General features: G+C 44.5%; 1 protein-coding gene across 4 annotated transcripts in view; it reads right to left on the bottom strand.

Annotated features, from left to right (window-relative positions):
- Positions 1-301: 301 nt before the first annotated feature.
- PATZ1 (POZ/BTB and AT hook containing zinc finger 1) overlaps positions 302-25,374 on the bottom strand; it is a 42,404-nt gene continuing 17,331 nt past the window's right edge. For 2 of the 4 annotated variants that reach the window (XM_086942829.1, XM_086942830.1), the window contains exons 3-5: positions 22,491-22,662; positions 8,095-8,232; positions 302-1,504 (exon numbers count right to left, since the gene is read on the bottom strand). In XM_086942829.1, coding sequence (XP_086798955.1) covers positions 975-1,504; positions 8,095-8,232; positions 22,491-22,662 — 840 coding nt within the window. In that variant the 3' untranslated portion in view covers positions 302-974. The remainder of the gene's footprint in view (positions 1,505-8,094; positions 8,233-22,490; positions 22,663-25,374) is intronic. The other 2 variants (XM_086942831.1, XM_086942832.1) reach the window with 1 other exon arrangement.

Raw genomic sequence — 25,374 nt, 5'->3', positions numbered from 1 at the left:
GCAGTCCGCATGTGCCATACACCCAAATCGAACAAGGAAGCACAAAGGGAATCCATGGATGATAACATATGCATAAATAATTTTCTTTTAAATTTTTTTGGGTGAGGCTCCAGTTTGCGTTCTCTGCCAAACATAAAAAACTTTTTTTAACATGTTATCATTATACATCTAAAATAAACCAAAGCCTTGTTCTTCAAAGGGAACCTCGCACTGCTTGTGCAGACATTGCTTTGGTCCTACGCTGCATAGTAATTATACACCACTGCATGGTACCAAGACAAGAATTAATATAGCCAGGTAAGAGATTTAAAAATCGGCAGCAAATTTAATTCTTTGAAAATAATAATAATAATAAAAAAAGTTCCTATAAATCAATGACACTGTCCGATTCTTGTTTCTCTTGGAGATCCTCGCTTCTGGGCAAAAGTCACAAAATAGTCCAAACTGCATGTCATCAAAGGAGAGGGAGGAGGGTAGCCTCCCGCCGTGTTAGGGGAAAGGTAGAAGAGAAAAGGGACCTGCCCATTCCAGGGAGGCGTAGGAGCTGAATGGCAGCACCTTCCACACCTGATGACCCAGCGTACCATCAACTTTTAGGAGAACTGGAGCCGCTTTGCGTTTGTTGATTGGGGAGGCACATAACAACGTTGTGGAAACAGGAGAAATAGTCACAACAGAAATCAAGTCCCAAGGACCAACCTTGTCCCCAGCACACAGCTCTGATAACAGGAGTCTGCAACCGTGGATGGTCGTCCTGCCATCCAATAGTATGATCCCTCGGGTTCTCACAGTACAACCGCTGCATCCCATGACTGGCCCTGTAATCCATCTGGGATGCTAGGGTATTGTGGATCTTCTAAAGTGTAACAGAAAAAATACAAAGAACACTACAAGGGCAGGACTGCGAATAGACCTCGCAGTCCTCACTTCTGATTTTGTCTATCGCAGTATCCTCATTGCCTCCAGGCCCATCCTCACTTCCCATCTTGGCTCATGGACTGATGGCCCCCATCAGCGTCCCCCACAAGCGACGATGCAAACGCGGACTGCACAATCTGAAACCCAAAGGACTCTAGTAGAGACATGTTATGATGAGGCGAAAAGGGGGGTCCCAAAGCAGGCCCCAAGGCAGGGCCCAGAGTGGGTCCCAGAGCCGGGCCCAATGTGGGTCCAAGTGCCGGGCCCAAGGCAGGACCAAGAGCTGGGCCGAGGGCGGGTCCAAGAGCTGGGCCAAGGTCTGCCATATTGCCACCCAGAGACGGCATGTGAACCTTCTGGATGTGTTTGTTGAGATAAGACTTGGAACGGAAGAGGCTGCCGCATTCCTGGCACGGGTACTTCTTCTCGGCCTCAGACTCCAGCTTGGTCTTCGCAGCAATGATTTCACAGGCGGTAAATGAGCCATTGGTGTTCTGCTTTTCAGGTGTCTTCAGGTCGCTGGCATCTGAGAGCTCCCCGTAGGAGTCGGAGCTCTCCATTGGTTCTTGATGTGGGCACTTCCCCTCTGCAGGGAAGAAGGCAAGGAAAATACATTAGAAACCACACATTGTGAAATGGCACTGTGTAACATTTACCCAAGCACACAGCATTATGGCAACATATGCTCATTCCGGGCAGGTCACCAATGCAACATAGGGTCCCCATCAAGAAATATTTCTGAACACCATATACAATCAATTCAAGCCAAGCAATATCACTCTTAACAAATAAACCTATTAACAATCTGCTAGGATGCCTCTCACAGACATTTCCCACGACACTCCCTTGGGTTCCAAGCAGCATTCACTCTATAATCTACATAAACAACCAATAACAGGGATGTCCTCTTAGGTTCAGGAAGGATCGATATGTGCCACAATTTCCCAATAACGACTGGCAACATGTGCCTTTCCAATTTAGATAAATTGTACAACACATGGATAGCCTGAATATCCCGTATGAATTGGACCCTATTAGACCCTTGTCAGACATCCCTGAGCTCTTTATTGGATATCAATGATTGCAGCATCACTGTTTAATGGACTAGATTTGGGCCATGCAAGAGGGTTTGAATTTTTTTATAGATCTGGGACATCTGCTTTCAGCCTGTGAACCCTTCATGCTGTAATCAGCCTTCCAAAAACCCCGCCAATAAGACACCATTTTCACCAAATCCCTGATTCATGCCAACATACAGACACAATTCACTTAATGAGCTGGGAAAGAAAAAAAGACAGATGTGATGCAGGCAAGTGAAAAGAATTTGTGATGAGAAGCGCCCCTACTTACTTTGAAACAACCACGTTTACCTACTTTCGGATTTAGTTTGTGAATGCTCACTAATTTGAATACAAGCTAAATTGATAGCATTGTGAGCACAAACCCATACCTTTATCTTCACTGAAGACAGAAAAAAGGCTCATCTGCCTGCCCTGCTTCCACATCCAGGTGTTCATCGATAATATTCAATTATCTATTGGTGAACGATTTTCAACAATAGGTGTCTAGTTATTTTAGAGCAGGACTTTTCACTCATGATGACACCATCCCTACATTAAACCTCGAATATATTCATGAAGATGTGTCTGTTCCTGCTATTTGTACAGTCCACAGGCCCACTTACCTAGCACAACACGCGACTACAAGTGATTGAACATACTTTGATTCTGACACAGCTGGATGGACCCCTGTCAGGTTTATCTGCCAAGGTCCTACCACCAATGTAGAAATGCCAGTGAAGAACTCACTAGGCAAGGCTCCATGGCTACTATACTGGGCAGATTTCCTAAACGCCCTAGGTAAATGACCCTTGTTTTAAAAAATACTTTTGGCAGAACCCGAGGTGGCCAAAAATTAAGGAAACGTACTATCAAAATGACTTACAATTTGCTGTGCATCAAATAGAAGAGAATGTATATACTTTGCTCTACCATCTCTCCTTCGCACCTTTTTTTTTTGTGTCCTCATTTGCCCATACCCTCATTTAGGAAACACCGACCACCTTGCGTGTCGCCCCTGGGTGAGTTCAGAAGACCTTTTTAAATCTCACCGTGAGACACGAAATATTTGATGGCGGAAGGAGCATCCGAGGGTGGAGGGTAGGTATTTTAACTCCAGCGAGGTTGCATTCAACCTGTTGGACCATATTTCTAACTGAGAGACCCTTTACGATGGACCAAGGAGCGTAGAGAGGCATAATCATAGGACCTGGGGGAAAAAAAACGGAAATCCTATCTCCACTGTACCATTTAAGTCCAAAAATTCGAGTTTTTTCCTGCTACAGGACCTAGCCAGGTCAACTCTAGATGTTTCATAGAGGGATATCAGCCAGCCACAGTGTGTGGGTGCAGCAGTATCTACCCAGAATTTACAGATTTGTCTTCTTGCCAATAAAATAGCATAAAAGAGAAAAGATCTTGCATGTCCCGAGATGCTTCCATCAATGCCAAAAGTGATCAGTGGGAGACTCATGTTCACAGAGGCATTAAGAATGGAATCCAGCGTCCGCTTCACTTCCTCCCAAAAAAGCCAAATGGGGGGGCAATCTCTAAACATGTGGACATCAGATGCTCCATACAAGCCACACTTGTTACATGTTTTCCCTGGCTGGAATTTTGATAATCTTAGGGGAGAGAGAAACGCTCGATGAGCTGTGAAGAGATGGTTTCTCTTCAACCATGCAGGTTTCACAAATTTATGCAAAAGGGAGAATGAATCTATCCACAACTGCTCACACTGGATATCTAACTCGGTTGTCCATAACTCATCGGCTAGTTTGAAATCCCCATCAACCTCCTCCAAAATTGCCCAATACCAAACAGAGACTTCTTTGCTACCTCCTGGCCTTGCTACCAATAGCTCTTTCAAGTTACTATCCTTCCCCAATGGAGCCCCCTTTCTGACCTGTGCCTGCGCCCAACTATTTAGCTGCATATATTTAAATCGGGATAAGCCGGGACCCACTCTCCCCCGTAGCTCTTCCCAAGACTGTAGTGCACCCCCAGCCAACAATTCTCCCCACTTCATAATTCCAGAATCTTTCAGGGATGTTGCCAAACTATCCTGTAGGCAAGGTGGAGTACCCGGTGATTCCCACAGTGGTGCAAGATTGGAAAAATAGCTAATTTGCACATTATTAAGGAACCATCTCTTTGATTTTTGCACAGTCGAAGACGGGAAAGTTGCCTATCAATGGTGGATCAAGTGCATAGCTTATAAGATCTTTGGACTTGTTCTCTGAAGTGACTGTATTTGTATTGTTGGATGATAATTCAGTATCAATTAATGTATTTGGGGCTGTGCTCAGTCAAGACATTGCATTATGTATTGGACATTACTCTCAACAATTAATGCACCCTATAGCTTGCTGTTGTAAAGAACTGCATTTATAGGCGGGGGAACAGTATATATATTTATTTTATCTCTGGCCCTGATCTCTCAGGGGATTGCAAATGGAAGGAAGGCCACTATCAATAATTTTATATCCATGCGCTTGCTCTCAAGGGATTGCATTAAAGGAAGAGAGACTAGCATCAATCATTAAATGACATGCTTGGCTTTGTTCTCTTTAGCGACTGCATTAATGGATGACCACTATCAATCATTACTACATCTCTGGCCTGGCTCTCTCTAGAAATTGCGTCAATTGATGGTAGATCAACTTCATTGTCACGTGGATTTGCTTTGAGGGTTGACAGGAATGACTTCTCCATTTCTGAAACTGTAGGCCTCATTACCTTGAGTCACTGTACTCAGAAATTAATTGTATGCCTGTAAGCTTTAATTACAAAATCTTTGGCTTCGCTCGAAGTAGGATTATCATTTCGGGAGGACGTTCTGTATACTCAATCTACAGTTGAGCCAAAAAGGAAGCGGTTTTCAGGGACTTACCGGAAATCAAAAATGCAATGATGCCAGATGTGCTGTATCATGATTTGGTTTTCTTAACAAGTCAGCTGCACTGTAGATGCAAGACTGTCAGAATCAACCTAGTAGCCCAAGTTCCCTGTAGAACTAGGTTTACGAAGATTTTCTAGCCCTACATTTGCCCATTCTCCCCCAAATCCCTAGCAAATGGGGACAGCTGTCACAACTAATCCCTGGCCATCCCAAACCTTTGCTCTCTGGTCTGCCCTGCCCCCCGATTGTCCTTCAACAATGCCTATCTCCGCAGTACATGCTCTTCGAGGAAAATGGGTAACTCCAGTAACATGCATGGTGTTTTCTCCTAATGAATGGAGATGATAGAAGAGCGGATTCCTATGTGCCTTAGTTTCTTAACTTCTATGGAAGGGTCCCACAACGAGGTAAAAAGCGACTACTTTTAGTGTTCAATGAAAAGTTACTTTCCTGATAAATGTATCGCTTGGAGAGCTCACTCAATGCACATTAAGAACTTGGTCTTTCTCTAGATGAGCGACCTCATCATATGAGGTGTCGTCTTTCTTGTGCATGCATCATAACCGACTTCTGACCTTTGCATGGATCAATAAATGAAAAGCATGAATAAGTAAATGATAAGAATGGCATTTGTAAGGCCTGCTCATTCAAGCAACAACCACTCTGGATGGACCACTTTCGGGGGGAGATGAATCACAGATTCCGTTCTGAAAACAAATATCACCAAAGATAAATCAGGAATTTAGTGTCCATTCATAATGAATCAACTACATCTCTTCTGGAGAATCATTTGGAAGGGGACAATGGAGAATGATTTTTGATATTATCAAAGAACTGAGTCAGCTCTTTTTCTGGACAAGTGGGCACCTCTTTAACATGGGGATTGGAGGGGGGGGATCTTCATGCCATGTTTCAGGTAGTCCTTCCCCTCCTTTATACACATTTCCACTATGCTGAAATGGGAGCTTGGAGAAGACTATCAAAATATAGTAGATAGTCATTTTTGTATTCTAGTGGTCTCTTTTTACAGATTAACGAGATCCATATATTAGTTTTAAAAAACTGGGAGCTTTAAAAAAGACGTAGACTTAGCAACAAGGGCCTTGAATGCTTTATTTAATCATGGTCTCCACTGAAAAACCATCAGCTCTTGGAGAGAAAGACCTTTAAATCCCTAGCCTAGTTCTAGCGGCGTTTCCTGTGGAATTTTGGTGAGTGGGGCGATTTATTTATTATGACTTTTTCAGAGGGTTTATCACATACTAACACATGGTAGTCCCCATAGCATACCTTCCACGAACCATCACATATAAGAGTATGTAAGTGAGGTGAATCAATGTTCTCATTCAGACTCTGGACACTTATTAATGTGTCACTTCTTTGGCTGAGATGCTGTCAGACCACTTATCACTACCTCTATAAGGGACACTTTTTTGGGGGAGGTGGTGGGAGCCATCTTTCAATTCTTCGTATTTCATTGGACGGCCCAAGGTTCAGAGTTGAGGACAAGTCTCCAGTGGATTAATTTCAACAGCCCCCCCCCCCCCCCCCCTTTACCATTGGAGTGGAGTATGTTGGATTCCTTTTTGGGGGAGGGGTGTGGGGGGTGGATTGGTTTTCATTCATTTCTCAGTGGCTGGGAATATAATCTCCAAATCTAATGAATCATTTTCTTCTCTTTACCGGTTTCAGAAGCAAGAAGAGATTTTTTGCCCACTGAAACCTCATTTGTTCGTCTGTCTAGAAAAGACTAACTCTAAGGAAGAGGAGATATCCATCTGCTGGAGGGAAATGATACAGTTCAGGGTTGGGAGGATAGGAGCAAGTAATAACTCAACAAATAAAAAAACATTAGTAACTTGCTGTAAAAAAAAAAAATAGGATTATAACAATCTTCCTGGCAGACCTGAGGCAGCCTACATTTAATCAGTGGCTTAGCTCAAGAGAAAAACAGCAGGTCAGGAGTGCACAGAGGCTCCATTTCATTCAGCTCTCCCATCTCTTATAGAGATGGCCTGCCTCGAAAGCACACATTCCGGGTTATAACTGACTGCATGGTTGAGTGGGAAGGTTACCTGTCTATACTTGTTCAGCTAATGCCCACTTTCTCACTAGAGATTATTGGTCTTAGAGGTAAAAATCACAGCCATCTTAGCGTTTGATTGTCCTTTAGCCTCTGAATGAAACATTTTTATCCCTGAATGAGAGATCTGACCACTTATGGTTTCATTTTCTGTTTGGGAGTTTACAATGGTAAGAGGGGAGTTCGGTCTCTATCTATGCCCATTCAGCTATTCTACCTCCACATTGATAATTTCAAGGGTTGTGAGAGAAATTGATTATTCTGGGTATTAAAGCAACGGCCCCCTTTCACTGAAGTTGGTGTTCTCCTTGGGCAAGAAAATAGGTCTACCCCACTGATGGGATTCCTATTTTAGAATTAGCTTCATCAAGGCCAAGGGAATGGTTGTTGGCATGCTCTTTCATTTATTTGAACCACTGTCACTCATGTTAGCATTGTGGAAGTGAGCCGGAAGAATTGCATCCTGATGTACTTCCAACCCAACCTACGCTGACAAACCAGACTGTAGCTGGTGAATTCGGTAAACAGTTGTCCTGCAATGACTTTCCTTCTCTTTGGTTTGAAGGAACACTGGTATGCTTCTTTCTATGCCCATGAGTTTGGAGAATGTGAAACTTGAGAATTTAAAAAAGTGATAATTTCAAGTTGCACCGGCATGTATGAATGGACAGAAAATCTGAGAAATGGTCAAACGTGTTACCATCTCTTTCTCACCAGTCAATGAAGTAAAAGGGTGCCAAAAGATTATAGAAATTCAATTTTGCGGCTACTCCAATGCAGTAGTCCTATCACTGGAACAAAGGACTTTGCTCGAGTGCCTCTTAATTTTTGGGGGGAAATCCGACAAATGTAATTATAAGCTTGTTCTTACAAGCGGAGAATACGTTAGATTCCAAAGAGATGTGTAGGCTGAAAATGCCACTGAGAGCAAAACACAATAGATGGAATTTTTTTGACCTTGCAGTGACTGGTGTGGGATGGTCACCGAACATTATGTCTGGCCAAATCTGCTAATATAAAAAAAATGATGCAGTCATCCCCCTGGCTGACCCCATCCTCTCAAGCCCAGTCCCACCTCCCACATCACAAAGTTTGGTGAAGAGAAGCAAAGTGCAGAGCTGGGTGTTGCTTGCCTTTGACGTCACATGTCCTGACGCAGTGGAACGCCGCTCCCCCGTTCGAGATGGACTCCAGGTGTTGAGAGGCCTGGGGAAGCGGGGCGCCATGGTGGGTTTTAACATGGACCTTTAAGTAGGAGGCAGAGGAGAAACCTAAACAAGATAAAAGGAGATGAGATGCTGTCACTAGCACAGACAGACCTCCTCTTTCTAGCTCCTCATAGGCTTCCTCTTTGAAATTGGAATCAGCACTACCGTTTCTGGGGTGGGCAATGCCCCAGATCCTTAGAAACCCAACATAATGTCCGCTTTGTGTACAAATAAGAATCCTGGCAGTATCAAGGGAGGTAAAGCATGCATCAATTGTGCGATAGAAAAATTATTCGAACAAATGCAAACGAAAAGTAACTTTTTTCATGGATAAGAAGGAGCATCACATCCACCACAGAGTTTCCCGATTATAGAGCTAGGTTTCCTAAACCAAGACCAGCTACTCCATACATAGGTTTGAAACTTGCTATCTTCCCATATTTCTGTGACTCAAATTAGTACGGGTACATCCAGCTGCCCTTCCTCCAGACTCTTGGTAAGTCTTGAACTGGCAGGCCAGAGAATGGGATCATATATTTGCCCGGCATCAAATGGACTAATGGAAAGCCTGGGGGTACGCAGTTCAAGAAATTTGGAAACCCACTACTTCTGCTGCTCTTCGGAATGTTTTCTCCATGCAACAGAGCATGGGTACATTTCTGGCCAGGCCTAAGTTCTCCACATTTTATTTTTGGTTGTCTTCAGTTTTTCTGTAGTTCTGTTCCAGCAGTTTTCTTCTGTAGCTCCAGGGACTCCTGTGCATGCAGCAGGTTGCTGTATTCAGAGGAGATCAGAGCTGCAGTCTGCAGTTTTCTTTAGATGACCAGCAAGTCCTATCATTGGAGTGCTTACATTTGTTCACCTATGTGCTCTGCAATTCCTTTTCAACATCAGCTCTGAAGAATTTATATTCAATGGCGTCAAGGCTCTACTCCAGCCAAATAAGGGGTTCTTGTCAATTGTTACAAGGAATAAAAGGTAAATAATAAAGCAATCTACAAACGGACTCTGCAACCCGGGAATCATTCTTGGTAGGTGGTAAGTGGTAGCTCTGTTGTGTAGACCAGCGTATTCCATGAATTGCCCACATGACTGAACGCTTCCCCCGCTCCTGAGGTGGCCATTCAGACAACATCAGGTTTTCACCCATAGTAACCGTGCTGCCAAACCGAGATGCCTAGTCAGCCTAATCCTACTAGAAGGCTTTCTGAATTGCCACTTACACCTGAAGCCAGTTCTCCGAAATGCCAAACCTGCTTAACACAGCTGTGGATCCTGATGATTGCACAAAGCTACTGGCGACAGATCTAAAGTTTCCACTGAGCGTAAAGCCACGGGTGTTACTACAGCACGTTCAGAGGGTTCTCTAGGACCTGAAGATACTTGGACGCATCCAGAGGTATTTCATAGCAGCTCCAAAGCTGCATAAAAGTGCAAACATAAGTGCTGGTATTGCATCAATAGAGTTGCTCACACCTTTGAGATCTACTTACTGCACCGTTCAATAGTACAGTTTCATCCATCTAGGTGTAATCCTGCGCCAGTGGTTTGAGCAGGCTTCAGAACAGGCAATGCTTCCCCCCTCGGGTGGTGAAAGAATCAAAAGGAGTGACTCAGGAGTTACCAGTTGGCTCTTTGCGACAGGATGTCATGGATGAGTAAGTGTCCCTAACAGGAGTGGATATTAACCCTGCTCTGGTCCTTGGTGACCCAGAGGTTACGCTGGGCACTTGGGGGCATCCGAATATCTGTAATCATACTGTGCTGCAGGTCATTCCCCTCAGGAGGCTACCAAGTCTCCAGCAGGATCACATGTTCAGTAGGATGAGCCCTGGCATAACCTGCACCTCCAGGCCCGGGCATAAGAAGTATATTTGTTATGGACCCTTACAATCGCAAGCAGTACAGCAGAGGTGAATTGCATCGGCCAATCAGAAGTCTTTTGATACAATGGCTACGAGCGACACTCGGCTGATGTCAAATAAGACTGCATTTCTGCAGACTAATATTTCTGCCCATCAAAAGGTGAGCTGCTATCAACTTTGGCTGCCCTTTACATCTTTTCACTTTGCCAAAGATGTTCTGGGGCCTACACAGCAATTCTACGGAATGCCCTGTCCAAGCTTCAAACTAACCAGTCGACTTTTATTTTCTAGGTCCTTCTTTCGATGCAGAGGGACCGCCACAATCTGGATACAAGAAAAGTTCTTGAGATCATACATAGAGCCCAGGCTGCAATTCAGAGCGATCCTTTGCTACTTAAGCTTTCCCTAAGGCTTTCAATATATTATTAGGTTGATCTGTGCAGTAAAATATTCCTGCGAGTCTGAAGAAAGAGGGCTGGATGTATCACATTACTCAACATAGTGACGACAGAACTGGTAACAAGTCATCCCTGCCCCCTAACTTGCACAGAATTACTAAATGGAGCGAAAGAGAAGGAACTGAGAAGGTAGGTGAGCAGTCAAAGTTTGAATGCATAAGTGGATATGCATCATACCCAAGTTTCAAAATGTAACCTATTTATGATGGAAAATTATGCCTTCCTTGTCTCTGCTGAACTTACATAACCCACGCTTCCGAAGGATAGAGGCTCCGCACTGTCATTGATGGAATTCATTCAGAGAATAACCGGTACTATTTAACAAATCTTTCCACCCAATGATTGATGCACAGTGTCAGGAGTGCCTGTTTTCCAAGTGATTTTTAAAACCCGAAGTAAAGTTATAAATGCTGTCGCCATAACCTAGTAGAACAAATTCGAAGAAGCTCGCAATAGAAACAGAGCATTGTTAAAAATTTGTAGACAGCAAATATAGGATTTAAAACTCTACAAGAACTAAAAGGAACTATACATTTTGCAGGAAAGACGGAATCCATATCTGGCACTGGAGGATACGGTTTGTGGGGAAGCTTGCATGTAAACTAAAGTGCAGCGGAAAGCAATTTTGGGGGAAAGCCAACAATTCTTGAAAAATGAGTTTGAATCAAGAATGCTACATTAGCATGCAATCCAAAAAATATGCTAAAGGACACAATTTATGGGAACAGCTAACAATCCTTGCTGTACCACCATGGAGCCATCAAGAATAAAGGCATGCAATACATTAAACATGCTGGAGGATATAGGTACAGGAAAGGCCCACATCCCTTTCTAAATGTACGCGCTCTCGTTTGCTGGAATAGCATGCATCCATGACAGTAACTTAAAGGTGCAATTTGTGAAAAACTGCACCCCTTGATAGATGACAGCACTATTACAAATTGTACTACAGATTCTGCACCTTGGGACAGTTTAAAGTTAGACTAATTGACCTTGAAACCAGCTTTGTGGAAATGCATGCAATCAACGAGAAAAGGTTAAGGATCAAGATTTGTGGGAAAGGCCCACAATAATGGCTAAATACATGCGACTCCTGTTTGCTATAATGGCGTCAACACCTGAAAACAAATTATGAATACAATTTGTGTAAAAGATCCACAATCCTTATTAAAGACCTACAGTGTTGATTTGTTGTAAAGGTATGCAATCCACAACAGAGGCTTATAGTTACAATTACTTGGAAATACCCACAATCCTAGTTAATAGCATGAGGATCCAGGTGGTTGTAAACGCATGCACTCCTTCTGCATGTAGGTGTTGTATGATAGCTGTCGAATCTGCAAATGCCTCTCGCACACGCATGTTATTTCACCCATGTACCTGTTACCGCTGATGTTAAAGATTCAGGTGGACAAATTCAAAATGAACATCCTGGCTTTGCTTGAAGATTAAGAAGAAAGGGGGAGGATTACTGGACCAGTTGCTGTGTGAACACTGAACTGGTTATTATATTACTACCCTATGGCCTGGGAACTTATTTTCTCTCCCACTTGTTCTGCATTGCTGCTTTAGTCACACCCGAGGTCCACAGACATTCCTTAGTGCATCCCTGCCTACATATACGGACTAGAGGACACCAACCAAACCCACAGCTTAATCTCTGCTGCCCCTTTGCCCTCTCCTGGGGGAATTACTAGGAAATCTAAAGTCACACAACCAGCAAATGCCCGACCCTTTCCTCCTGTGATCGGCCAGTAATGTACCAAGTAACATTTTGATTTCAGGCATTACCTATTGACATTTGATCACATGATGGATACACACCTGTGCCTACTCTGCAATAGATGAACATTCAACAGTACAAAAGAACACTGCACACAAAGTCAACACTGCTCATGTTAGGACAGACCATATAGCTGAGCACTGCCATGCTCACAGCAGCAGTCATTAAAATGACACAGCAAAACCTAAACTATGACAGCAGTTACTAGAAGGCTCAACACACCTCCAACAATGCCCTGATACTCCCTTAGGCAGCTAGCACCCGAGCCCAAAAGGACAGGCCTCCAAGATAATCCACCTGCTAAACAACAAACAGTAAAACTTACACTGAATACCGTACACTTACACAACAAGGCACAAGTTTGACACGTAGCTGGATATTCCCACAACAGCTAGCTAAAATGAAAAGCAACACACAAATCTACACCAAAACTCGATTCAGAAGTCTAAACACACAGAAAACAGTAGGTTCTGCCATTAGATGGCTATCATAGTAATCCTAACACCAAATGTCTAAGACAGTTCAACATACCATGCAACGTTATGTCAACTCATACAGAAGATATACAAGTCATTTTGTACACCTTTTTGGCATCTCACACCTAGACATTGCAAAGACACTCCAACAAATAAGTCCCTCTCAGAGAAGAGAGGACAGACTGAAAGATAACACTGACAACAGATGCTCTCATGCTAAATCTCATACCTTTCGGACACCTGTACCTCCTATCTGGCATGGACTCTACTGCTGCGAGTATAGATGCATTTATGATATAGCATTTCTAGAGCACAAACTTAGCAGTAGAGCATGCACAGGGTCATACAGGGCATACAGTCAACGAACGAGAAGAGAGGTGGATAAGTTGGGGGACAAATAATGCATTGTGACTGATGTAGTGTTCTTTAAAGACTAATCTTCAACCCTTTCTTAAATTGCAGCATTAGGGAGGTCCTGATGATGCAGCAATGTTATTCCAGACCCTGCACATGTTTAGGAAGGACCTCAAGACCTGGCTCTTCGACTAATCCGGAGTACCCCCCCCCGACGCCTTGACACCCTCGCGAGTGAGTAGCGCACCTTACAAACCCTGATTGATTGATTGATTGATTGATTGGGTGCACAGATGGAAAATGCCTTGTTTTTTCTTTTTTTTTAAACTGCTTAATGTGCAATCTTATGGTATCCTGGCTGCGAGGGTGCGAAGAGCCACCAGAGATGCTGAGCTCGTCTGCAAGATAAGCAGGTGTCCTGGTTGCGATGGCTCTGTAAATGATGCAGGTGGTTTTGAAGAGATTGCAAGCCGGAAACGCAGCAAATAACATTTCAGACAGGGGTGATGTGATCGTATTTCTTAAAGCCAGGATGATACCTGCTGCGGCCCCCATGCAAATGGGTGTGGTCATGACGGAACCGTTCCGTCATTAGAAGCGAAAGTGTTAAGGGATGCCATTGTGGAGTCTGGGAGGCCATTGAGAAGGGCATTACCACCATCCAGATGCGAAAATACAAGTGCTTGAACAGCAGTTCCGAAGTTACTTTCTGGAACAAAAGGTTTCACTACCTTTACAAGAGCACGGATATCAGGCTGTCCTTTTTGGGCAATGTGGGCATGGTTGGTGTCCAGGGTGAATCCTAGAAACTTGGCATTCAGTGAAAGGTGAGATTTGAAGCCATTGAGGTTCATGTCATTAAATCACGTTTGTACTGTTTCTGGTTTGTTTTCTTGGCAAATAACAGGAATTCTGTCTTGGTTGGGTTAAGCTTCGGAGAGGCTCTGGAAATCCAGGTCTGGATGGTGTGCATGCAGTGAAGGACATCCTGCTAGGAGTGTATGCCGGTGATCCGCTCTAGCCATCGAAGGTGTCTGGCTAGTTTGCGATTGCCCCCACCGTACTGCTGAGGACTGCATCCACGCCCGGAGCTGTGCGGCTGATGTGGAGCTCGGGAGCAGACTAGGCAACTCGTCACGGAGCGAGCGATCTAGTTTGCTTGCGGCTCCTGTTGGGCTCCCGACCTGTTCACCTGTTCCCCTGGATGTTGCACGGCGCACCGTGGTGCCCCACGGAGCATCCTAAAGCAGCACACAACGGCAGCCACCGAGGCGGGCTGTGCTCCTGACCCAGCGTGCCCCCCAGGCTACTGTACAGCGGCCCCTGCTCCCGCCGGTTGTTACACGGCAGCTCATGCCCCACATCGACCAAGACAGTGACCCTGCGTGCCCCGCTGGCTACCGCACGGCGGCCCCTGCTCCCGCCGGTTGTTACACGGCAGCTCCTGCCCCACACCGGCGATGACAGTGTCGCCTGCACTGATCGCCTGCATTGATGATCCTGATGCTCGAAACACAGGCCGCTCGCTGCTCATTCCTCCGCTCCTTCTCCTCGCGGCTTTCACGAGGCCCTCTGCTGCACCCGAGATCGTCATTAGCAGACCTGCTGATCGCTCTAGAAGACGCTACACACGACGTTGCCTCCCATGATAAATGTAGAAAACTGCCTAGATTACCAACGCATCTGATACACAGGACTCTGGCAAGGTATTGTCTCTGCTCTACTTTTATTTCAGATTTCCAACAATTTACCCCTCTTAGATCTGTTGCCTAAAATAGCTGAGGTCATAAATCTGCTACAATAAATCAGCCTCCATTTTCACCAGACTCTCACTAAGCTTAAATCTTTGCCTGGCACGGAGACTATCAAAACAGACGTAGGACTCCCCACTCAGCAAGCTTGAAACTGGTCTTCCTCGGTCTGCCCTGATTAGAAAGTGAAACTGGTCTCAAAACATCAAAGAAGGACTACATTACTTTTCTCTACCTCCGCATCTTGGCGGCCATCTTAGACTAGTCAATCCTCTCTACCTTACCCTGCCTAATGAAGCGCCCATTTTAGACTAGTCACATGGTCTAATCCTTCATGCACACTTTTCAGCCTAAACACCCACACCTTCTCTCACTTACCAAAGCTCTTTATCTACTCCTACCCACACAACCTCCTTCACCCACCTACACCTCTACTCCCAACATGGAACCCACGGGCAAACACACATACAAAATTAATTACCCCCCAGAGCTCTACAAAAATACAGCCAAACGTTTTAAACACAACTTCCTGAAGTCCCACCCTGAAACCCCCTTTGTAGACACCTACTTCTCACTAAACTGATAACATAAGGAACGATCTCCTCAATGACGTAAGCCTTTACTCCAACACCCACAGCATAACATCCAAAGAACCATGCTACATGGTCATCCTTTCACACCTATTCGGAAGAAACAATAAACAAACTGCTCACCACACTGAAACCCTCTAACCACCTCACAGACCCCCTTCCTGCTAACACTGTAAAGGACTTCATCCCACTATTTCTACCACTCTGGACCAAAATTATCAACAGTTCACTTCAACAAGGACGCATCCCCGACTCCCTCAAAGTTGGACAAGTCACACCTTTACTCAAGAAACCAAAAGCTGACCCTACTGACCTAAACAATTACCGTCCTATTACCAACATTCCCACCCTTGCCAAACTGTTGGAAAAATGCGTCCAACTCCAATTAACGAAACACATTGATCGGTTTGACCTCCTCAACCCTCATCAATCAGGCTTCCGAGCAGGGCACAGTACTGAAACTGCTATGACACACATAATTGATGACGCCCTCCAAATCCTAGATCAAAACGATTCCTGCCTCCTCATCCTTCTTGATCTCTCCTCAGCATTTGACACCGTCAAACACGAGAACTTACTCAAGTTGTTAAACACCATAATGGGTCTATCTGGGACTGTTCTCAAGTGGTTCACTTCCTTTTTACATAACCGGTCTCAGAAATTCAAGAGCAAAAACCTGAAGACACCATTGCCCCCCTCGCAACAGAGTTGCTAAACTCCTCATTCACCAACGGGGTGGTCCCACCCAGCTGGAAACAGGCCAGAATTAAGACACTCCTAAAGAAACCGGGGCTTGACACAGCTGATCTAGCTAATTTTCACCCAATCTCTCTGTTACCTGGTCTGGGCAAAATTGCTGAAAAAATAGTTAATCAACAGCTCTCGGAATTCTTGGAAAGTAATGGGCTGCTGAGCGACTCTCAGACGGGTTTTCGCCCAGGACAGGGCACCGACACAGCCCTTATGGTGGTGGCTGAGGAGGCAAGGTGCATCTTAGATTCAGGAGGATCGGCAGTTCTGATCCTCCTGGCTCTAAGCGCTGCATTTGATACGGTGGACCATAAAATACTAGTCCACCGTCTTGCTAGACTAGGCATTGCAGGATCAGCCCTGAGATGGCTGGAATCCTTTCCGAACAAACGAGCATTCAGGATTTGGGAAAATGATGTCATGTCTAAATCTACTCCCATCCAGTGTGGAGTTCCTCAGGGCTCGTCCCTGAGCCCTACCTTGTTTAATGTTTATATGGCCCCGCTGGAGGAGGTGGTAGCCCCTTTCGGGATTAAATCCGTCACCTACGCAGACGACACCCAATTAGTCGTCTCGCTGACGCAACAAGGGGGATGTTCAGGTAACCTTTCGGCCTGCCTCACCGGAATCTTCTCCTGGATGACCAGCTCAAAGCTCAAACTGAACGGAGCAAAAACTGAGATCTTGATCCTGGGACACCAATTTACATCTCTGCCCAAAGCCTTTTGGCCGCCCTGTGTGGGCGAGCTGCCGCAACCAAAAGAGAAAATCAAAAGCCTAGGGGTCTGGTTTGAGCCCAAACTAACCTTTAGGACACATGCCCAGAAAGTCGCGGGCGTGTGCTTCGGGCAGTGTGGAAAGTTCTCCCTCTCTTGCCCTTTCAGTCCAGGAAACTATTGATCCAGGGATTAATTTTATCCAGACTGGACTATACCAACGCCCTACTCCTGGCAGCGCCAGAAGCCACCATTAACATCTTGCAGCGGGTGCAGAACGCTGCTGCCAGGATGCTCTTGGGGGCCCCAAGAAAAGCGTCTGCCAAACCGTTGCTGAGAGCTCTCCACTGGCTTCCAGTTTGTGAGCGAATCGCCTTCAAATTATCTTGCATTGCCCACAAGACACTTCAAGGCAAAGGTCCTCCGGCCCTGAGGAGCCTGATTCGTTCCTACAGACCTCCTCGGGCCCTCCGATCGGACCTGGACAATCTTGCCATAGTTTCTAGAGAGAGGAAGATCCGCACAGGAGGCCGCCGTTTCTCTGTAAAATGCGGCAAAAAATTGGAACGCTTTCGCTAGGCATTTTCGGACTGAACCTTGCTATCTTAAATTCCGAAAATTGCTTAAACTTTTCTTTTCCCTAAAACCCCTTAAATTCCGGTTCCTTTTGAGTTTCTGTTATTTGTTAGGCAGCGCTGGGACGCTCTTGGGCAGCCATGCGCTTTACAAATCAAATTTCATTTCATGTCCTCACCAGTGCCTGTAACATTAGGCGTCCCACAAGGATCTTCCCTATCGCCAACATTGTTCAACCTGGTCATGGAACCTCTCACCGCCTTGTTACAAGCATCTAATGTACACTTTCACATGTACGCTGACGACACCCAACTATATTTGAAATTACAATTCCCCAAAGACATCAAACTGCTGAATTCAACGCTCAGAAACACCCAATCATGGCTTGCCGATAATCACCTCAAACTCAATGCTCTGAAAACTGAGTTTCTTCTGATCTCACCTCCCGCGAAAAGCTCCACCACTCAAACCTGGCTTAAGCACCTAACTGCACTCAATGTCCAACCTACCACTGTGGACTCAACAAAATCTTTAGGCATAACACTGGACGCCAATCTCAACATGCAACAGCATATCAGCAAGGCAACTAAGGGAGCTAATTTCCAAATCAATGCTTTGAGGAAACTTAAACCCTTCCTCCCAGCCAAGGACTTCCAAACTGCAGTACAAGCACTAGTCATGCAGCGCTTAGACTACGGTAGCGTTACCCTCTGCGGACTCCCCCTTTCTACAACTGCGCCCCTGAGAGCCTCTTTGAATGCTGCAGCGAAGCTTATCACTGGATCAAAAAAACACTCGCATATTTCCCCTTACCTAAAATCCTTAAACTGGCTGCCTTTTGAGGCCAGAATACATCTGAAAATTGCGTGCATGACTCAAAGGGCTATACACTACAGCTCACCTGGCTACCTCACTCAGAAGCTGACTATTTTTGGTGGCTCAAGAAACACAAGAAGTACAAAGAATCTTCTTCTGAAACCTCGTAGATTCCGGAAGGAAAAAACATAAGCGCTCCTTTTCAGGAATGGCACCCAGGATCTGGAACGTTCTACCTCCAGAAACCAGACTTATCACCTCCACTACATTTTTTAAGAAAGAAGTGAAAGCTATCCTCATGGCTAAATTCACCTGAACTTGTACTTCACTTTGGAACTATTTGAGACTCCTCACCTTTGTAATATTCGTTTATCTGACTGTCTACTTGTATTATTGTTTTAGCTGATTGACTATGCTCCCTCATGTATCTACCCTATTGTGCTACTCATCTATTACCATAAGTATTCTTTGCTCAAAAGCTTGTTAATCGCTCTCTTGTTTTTCCTACCCCCGGTTTTTGTGTTTTTTTGTAAAGCGCTCCGATATCTGCAAAGATCTTGTTCGCGCTATATAAAACCTTCAAATTAAAATAAAATTAAATAAATACAAATGTATCTAACATGACACAGGACTTCAAAGGCAAGGTCTAAAATAACCCACACAGAACTCTGCGTCTTCATAGAAATTTCTTCTTGGCCTTCCTACCTTTAAACCACGAAGGCATGAACTGTTACTTCAAGTTAGGCTGAGAACTGGAAGGTGTTTATCCAAAGGAAACATTTTGACTTATGAAGGGTGGGGTTGGACAGATTTCAGCGGAGTGAGAAAGACTGGGGAAGAGTGGCGTAGGGAAGATTGGAGTGGAGTAGATTGGGTTGATTAGAATAGGGTGGAGTGGATCAGGGAGGGGTAGACTGGAGTAGGGTGCTGTAGATTGAAGTGGAGAGGGGTAGATTTGGGTGGAGTAGATTTGAGTGGGATGCTGTAGATTTGAGCGGAATGCGGTAGATTGGGTAGGGTGGAGTGGGGTAGAGTGAAGCGGGGTTGAGTGGAGTGGGGTAGAGTGGAGTGGAGTGGGGTAGAGTGGAGTGGAGTGGGGTAGAGTGGAGTGGAGTGGGGTAGAGTGGAGTGGGGTAGAGTAGAGTGGGGTAGAGTAGAGTGGGGTAGAGTAGAGTGGGGTAGAGTAGAGTGGGGTAGAGTAGAGTGGGGTAGAGTAGAGTGGGGTAGAGTAGAGTGGGGTAGAGTAGAGTGGGGTAGAGTAGAGTGGGGTAGAGTGAGGTAGAGTGGGGTAGAGTAGAGTGGGTAGAGTGGAGTGGGGTAGAGTGGAGTGGGGTAGAGTGGAGTGGGGTAGAGTGGGGTAGAGTGGGGTAGAGTGGAGTGGGGTAGAGTGGAGTGGGGTAGAGTGGAGTGGGGTAGAGTGGAGTGGGGTAGAGTGGAGTGGGGTAGAGGAGAGTGGGGTAGAGGAGAGTGGGGTAGAGGAGAGTGGGGTAGAGGAGAGTGGGGTAGAGGAGAGTGGGGTAGAGGAGAGTGGGGTAGAGGAGAGTGGGGTAGAGGAGAGTGGAGTAGAGGAGAGTGGGGTAGAGGAGAGTGGGGCGGGGAGAGTGGGGCGGGGAGAGTGGGGTAGAGTAGAGTGGGGCGGGGCGGGGAGAGTGGGGCGGGGAGAGTGGGGCGGGGAGAGTGGGGTGGGGTAGAGCTTGGTAGATTGCAATGGAAAGGAGTGGGGTAAATTGGACTGGGTAGATTGGAGTAGGGTAGAGTGGATTGGGTACAATGGAGTGGGGTGAATTGGGGTAGATTACAGTGGAGCGGGGTAGATTTAAGTGGAGTGCAGTAGATTGGTGTGGAGTGAGATAGACTGGAGTGGGCTGAGATTGTCTGGATTAGACTGAGTGGGATGGATAGGAGTAGACTGAAGTGGATTTTGGTAGATTGTATAGTAGTGGAGTAGATTGGGTTAGAGTGGGGTAGATTTGAGTCGGGTGGGTAAACTAGGGTGGTATAGATTGGAGTGGGGTAGATTGTGTGGAGAGGGGTAGACTGAAGTTAAGTAGATTGGAGTGAAGTAGATTGGGGTATATTCTAGCAAAGTGGAGTGGGGTGTGGTAGATTGTGGGTATATTGTAGTGGAGAGGGATAGATTGGAAGGAAATGGGGTAGATTTGGGTTGGGTAGATTGGAGTGGGGTAAGTGGTGTGGAATTGAGGGAGATTGAATGGAGTGGCATGTTGTGTCCTGGAGGGAGTGGTGTAGATTGGAGTGGCGTGGAGTCAAGTGACGTGGCATGGCGTAGTGTCTTAGAGAAGAGGGTTGTAAGGGGAGTGGCAGGTCAAAGAGTGGCATAGAATGGAGTGGTGTAGCATAGAGTGGAAGGGCATTGAGTGGAGTGGTGTAGTGTGGAGGATGCATGGTGTGGTAGCACACTGCCATTACAGACAACACTTTTTTCAATTGAAATGACCATTACATTTTCACCGAAATACAGTTTTACTGCACACAAACGATAATGGTGCAAATGTCATCATCTAGTGTATTGATGTGTTTTGATCGTGTTCAAACAGGGATCCACTATACTTCGGAATTAAAAAAAAAAGTGCCTTGTTTGTTCTATTTCTAATATATTCGGAAACATCAGCTCAGTTCATTTATTTTTGTGTACTAGGAAAAAAAAAGACCATCCTACAACCTCTCCTCTTACAAGGATACTCGGCAGAATTCTCTCACTTTGAAATGGGAGAAGAAAAGTAAACACCAAGCTCCCTCAGACAGAAGATTTAGATCTGCTCTCAAATAAAGTTAGTGCTGACTCTGCACTGCTGAGTAGCTGTGACCTACAATGGCACTTACACGTGGCAGTACTGGATCGGGCACTCAGCAGTGAATTGCGATTAAAATCTGTGATTTAACTCTGTGAAAAAAGCCACCTGATATAGTATCCCTTGTTTTGTTAGGTTAAAAAAAAATAAAAAAGGTGCCCAACAGCAAGAAATTTCTATTGACTTACAGACTTGGTAGAAGCTCAAATTAAATTGGGTTTGAAAGCGAGGTTGAGGAATTTGTTGTAGTGGACTTAGCGTATTTAATTTTGGAAACTATCATGGTAACTTTTAGGCAATAATAGCCTACAAACCAACTAACAACGCAGACTATACAGCTCAAATTCCCAGTATTTGCCGCTAACACAATCAAGTGCAAGGCATCACGGGCAGGAGTACAAATGACATTAACACTGGTTTGGGCATAAAAACGCACGGCGCAAAGTGGAAACGAGAGTGATGATGACAGAAAAACAAGGTGGATGGTACAAGAAATTAGAGTCTGGTGAGCAGAGTTACAGCCCAAAAACGTAACCTTGAAGTCGACTGGAAGCAAAATGAAACACTACTTGCTTAAACCAGATTTAAAACTAAAAAAATACTGCCTTAGTAAGCCTGTTTTGAAGCGGATTACATAGCTGCCTCCAAACCACTTGTGAACTTATACGCAAAGTTACATTTTAATCATGTGTAATCGAGCAGACAGTTTTCAATGCATATTTGTAAGTAGAATGGCAAAGTCAATGTGAATTGGCGGCTTACTTGAAAAGAATTTCGCTAGCCACACTGACAAAGTTATTGATGACCATCTAGCAAAGAGTTATTGATGACTATCTAGCGAAAAGTGATCCTAGTTAAAATGACAAAAACACTCACCCCTCAATTAATCTGGCAACCACCTAGGATTACACATGTTCTACATACTACTGCCTTTGGACATCTGGTCACATAAGCGATAAGACAAGCATATTTTAGCAGGGACTGAAAAAAAATTCTTCATCGATGTATTTAGCTTTAAATATGCAATTTGTTGCATTATTGGCAATTGCCTGATTTCCTAATCCAACGTTGGAACTGTGCTTTGTCAGATACACGAGTTAAAACAAGAGTTGTAATGACGCAGGCACCATGATATTCAGATAAAATTGGACTTTATTGGGGCTTGCGATTTTTTTCTTTTTCACCAGAGCTCTTTTCACTCTCCTGCATCAGAGACATTAGTGAACTGACACAGCCCAGGTTTCAATACTCGAGCCCCTGAGAACAACGCTAAAATTGTGGTGCATACGACACAAACATGGCAGAGTCCTTCTTGTAAGCACTACACTGCACAGAAACCAAGGTAAGTGGAACAAAAACAAGCAATGCTTTACCTCGGTTGCAGATGGAGCAGAAATTGCTGGGACCTTCACTGTGCTTCTTCAGGTGATCGGCCATATAGGCTGCCCGCAGGTACTTCCCACAAACTTGGCATGGCACTTTGTCTTCGTGGCAGGCCAGGTGTGAGCGCAATCTATCTCGCGTGGCAAAGGAGGCGTTGCAGGTCTATGGAGCAATGGGAACAAGAAGAAACAGAGCAAGAGTAATAGAGATGAGGAAAAAACAAAGGCACCATAGGCCTGACAGAGCAAGATCCGGGCCTAGCCTTCTTGATATGCTAAGCATCTGCAAAGGTTCTTGCCTGCTCGGGTGAAGGAAATCCTTGTTCTAACTGCTGGAGCCAGTGGCGCTTGCCCACCCAAAGATTGCCCGCAGACCCTTGTACAGTCTCATTGTTTTCAATTTACTTATACACAATGTTCTCAGACAACATAACTTTACCTACAGGTGAATGCCTTAAGTCTAGAATTAATGTCAAAAATCAGTCTACTGAATTGCTCATTCATTCTTCATCTTGGAAATATCCTCTGGTGCCAAAATTATATTCAGAGTTGCCAAAGGTTTCCCCAGGTGTGCCTTCCATCCCCAAAAGTGGCACACCCATGGTAAAAAATGTCATCATCCACTGTTCTCTTGCTCTTTTTTTTGTAAATTGGCTGCTGGACTTCACAACCACAGTATGCAAATATTGGAACCCAAAAATATTTTGCCTAAAACTAGCTATCATGAATCCTTTTGAGAGAAAAAATGTTGCACATATTCCATTTATATGAACCTTCTGCGTTTTAAACATTAGATGCATCCTTCAAAAGAGGCTTATTGCATCCTTTTTTCTAGGATCAGCCAGGATAAGAAAGTGAACGTTTTTCAAGTGGATTTGTTGTTGAAAAGTTGCACACAATTGCATGAAGAAAATGTAGCCTAGCGGCGCGAGCTGCCACCTTGGGGACCTGGAGGTCTAGGTTTGAACCCCAGCTTCGGCACTCGATTCAACATTGTGTGATTCTGGGTAAATCACTTAATCCCCCTGTCCTCAAATGTGTGTAAAATGTATTTGTGTAATCCTGTGATGTACACGATCTTGCAGATCATTTCCTGACCCTAATGTAGAGCACTCTATCTGCTTCATAGCAAGGTTTGGGCCATAAAATTATACCAATATATACATGATTCTCAATCCTGAGACTGAAAGTCCTGATCAGTGGATAGTCAGTGGCACAGAGAGCACGCAACCCATGTCTAGGTATAACCATGGTCACTTAGGGTGTTACATCATGCACACAAAAGGTTATGTTATAGAAACTTGTACAGCATGCGTATACGCGTAGGTGGCTTGGCAATTTCACGAGCAAGATTCAATGTTTGAGATCTCTGATAGAAAGGATGTTAATGTAGGAGCTTTACCTTTAACTCCTATAGCGTTCAGATGGTGGACCAATAAACCATGGTCCACCGCGTCAAACACTGCGGACAGGTCCAATAAAATAGAATAATGCCATTCTTCTTTCTTCTGTGGTTTTTATCAGTGCAGTCTCTATTCTAGGATTTACTCTAAACCCAAACTGATTGAGGTCTAAAAGCGGATTCTCAAAAATAAAATTGAATAATTCTGCATTGATTATTTTTCTACAATTTTAGCTGGCAAAGGAAGTCTTGAGATAGGACGATAATTAGCAGGATCGCCAATATCAAGATTTGTTTTTTTAATAAGAGGAAGGATACAGGCTTGTTTCCAAAGTATGGAAAATTACCTTTGCAAAAACATTTGATTAAACACGGATGATAGATGGGAGGCGATGTGCTGATTTGCAAGCTTTAACATCTTAGGGGGACATGGGTCATCAGGAGAGCCAGATTTGTCAGCTAAAAGAAGAATGGCTACTTGATTTGGAGATGTTGGAGTGAAATTCTGTAAGTGAAGAGACAGTCACTTCCTGATCTTTTAAATCTATGTTAGCGTTAAATTTGTCAAATAGGTCAAAGAGTTGATCGCCCTTATTTCTAAACGTCAGATTTCTAAACGTCAGAGTGAGCGTATCACAGAAATCTTGATTGTGCATAGTAGAGTTATTTTTTGTAACTGAAGTACATTTTTTTAAGACCTGAAACAACACTTTTTTGGAGTTACCAGCTTTTTCAATTTGTTGTGTATAATAAGGGTATTTTTCGTCAAAGACCATCTTTTTATATTTTGCAAGAATAGCTTTATATCGTTGTTTTTCAGTTTTATCCTAATGTTTACACCAGTTCCTCTCTTGCCTCTTGCATGCTTGATTTTCAAGTCTTAAAGCCAAGGAGCCGAGGTACCGCTTTGTGCTTATTTGCAGAGATAGTGGGAGCTAGTATTGGAATCATGGATTCAAGCCATGAGGTATAGCTCATGGCTGAGGAGTTAGCTTCCATACCTAAGTTAGGATTTCTTTGTGCCGACTGACTTGATAAAACTGCAGCATCTATTTTATGCCATGGTCTGGTAGAGTCCTTAATTTCTGATTTAGTAATAATCGGACATGGTGGGGGTAATTTAGAATTAAAGAGTATAGTTTGATGGTCGTACCAAACTAATGGAAGTGTTTTAAGGTTGAAATTGCAGGGTTATTGGAAAAGAGTCCATACAACGTGTGACCAGCAAGATGTGTAGGGTCGTTTATCAATTGTTTAAGACCTATGATGGAAGAAATGCTTGCAAATAGTCTAAACCACTGGCAATAGATCCCAATGTCACATTCCAATCCATCGTTTTTCACCACTAGGACACTCTAAACAAAGACCTGATTTATGCAAATCAGTACTTGCTCTGCTCCTTATGGGAAGTCTATCCCATACTGCCAGTTGAGGTCTCCTCCAGAAGGGAACATAAGCAACCACAACAATGGG

This window comes from Lissotriton vulgaris, chromosome 11, assembly GCF_964263255.1.
Source record: "Lissotriton vulgaris chromosome 11, aLisVul1.2, whole genome shotgun sequence".
Classification (NCBI taxonomy): Eukaryota; Metazoa; Chordata; class Amphibia; order Caudata; family Salamandridae; genus Lissotriton; species Lissotriton vulgaris.
Note: the sequence above shows the minus strand (reverse complement) of the source record. Positions and strands in the feature narration are given on the sequence as shown.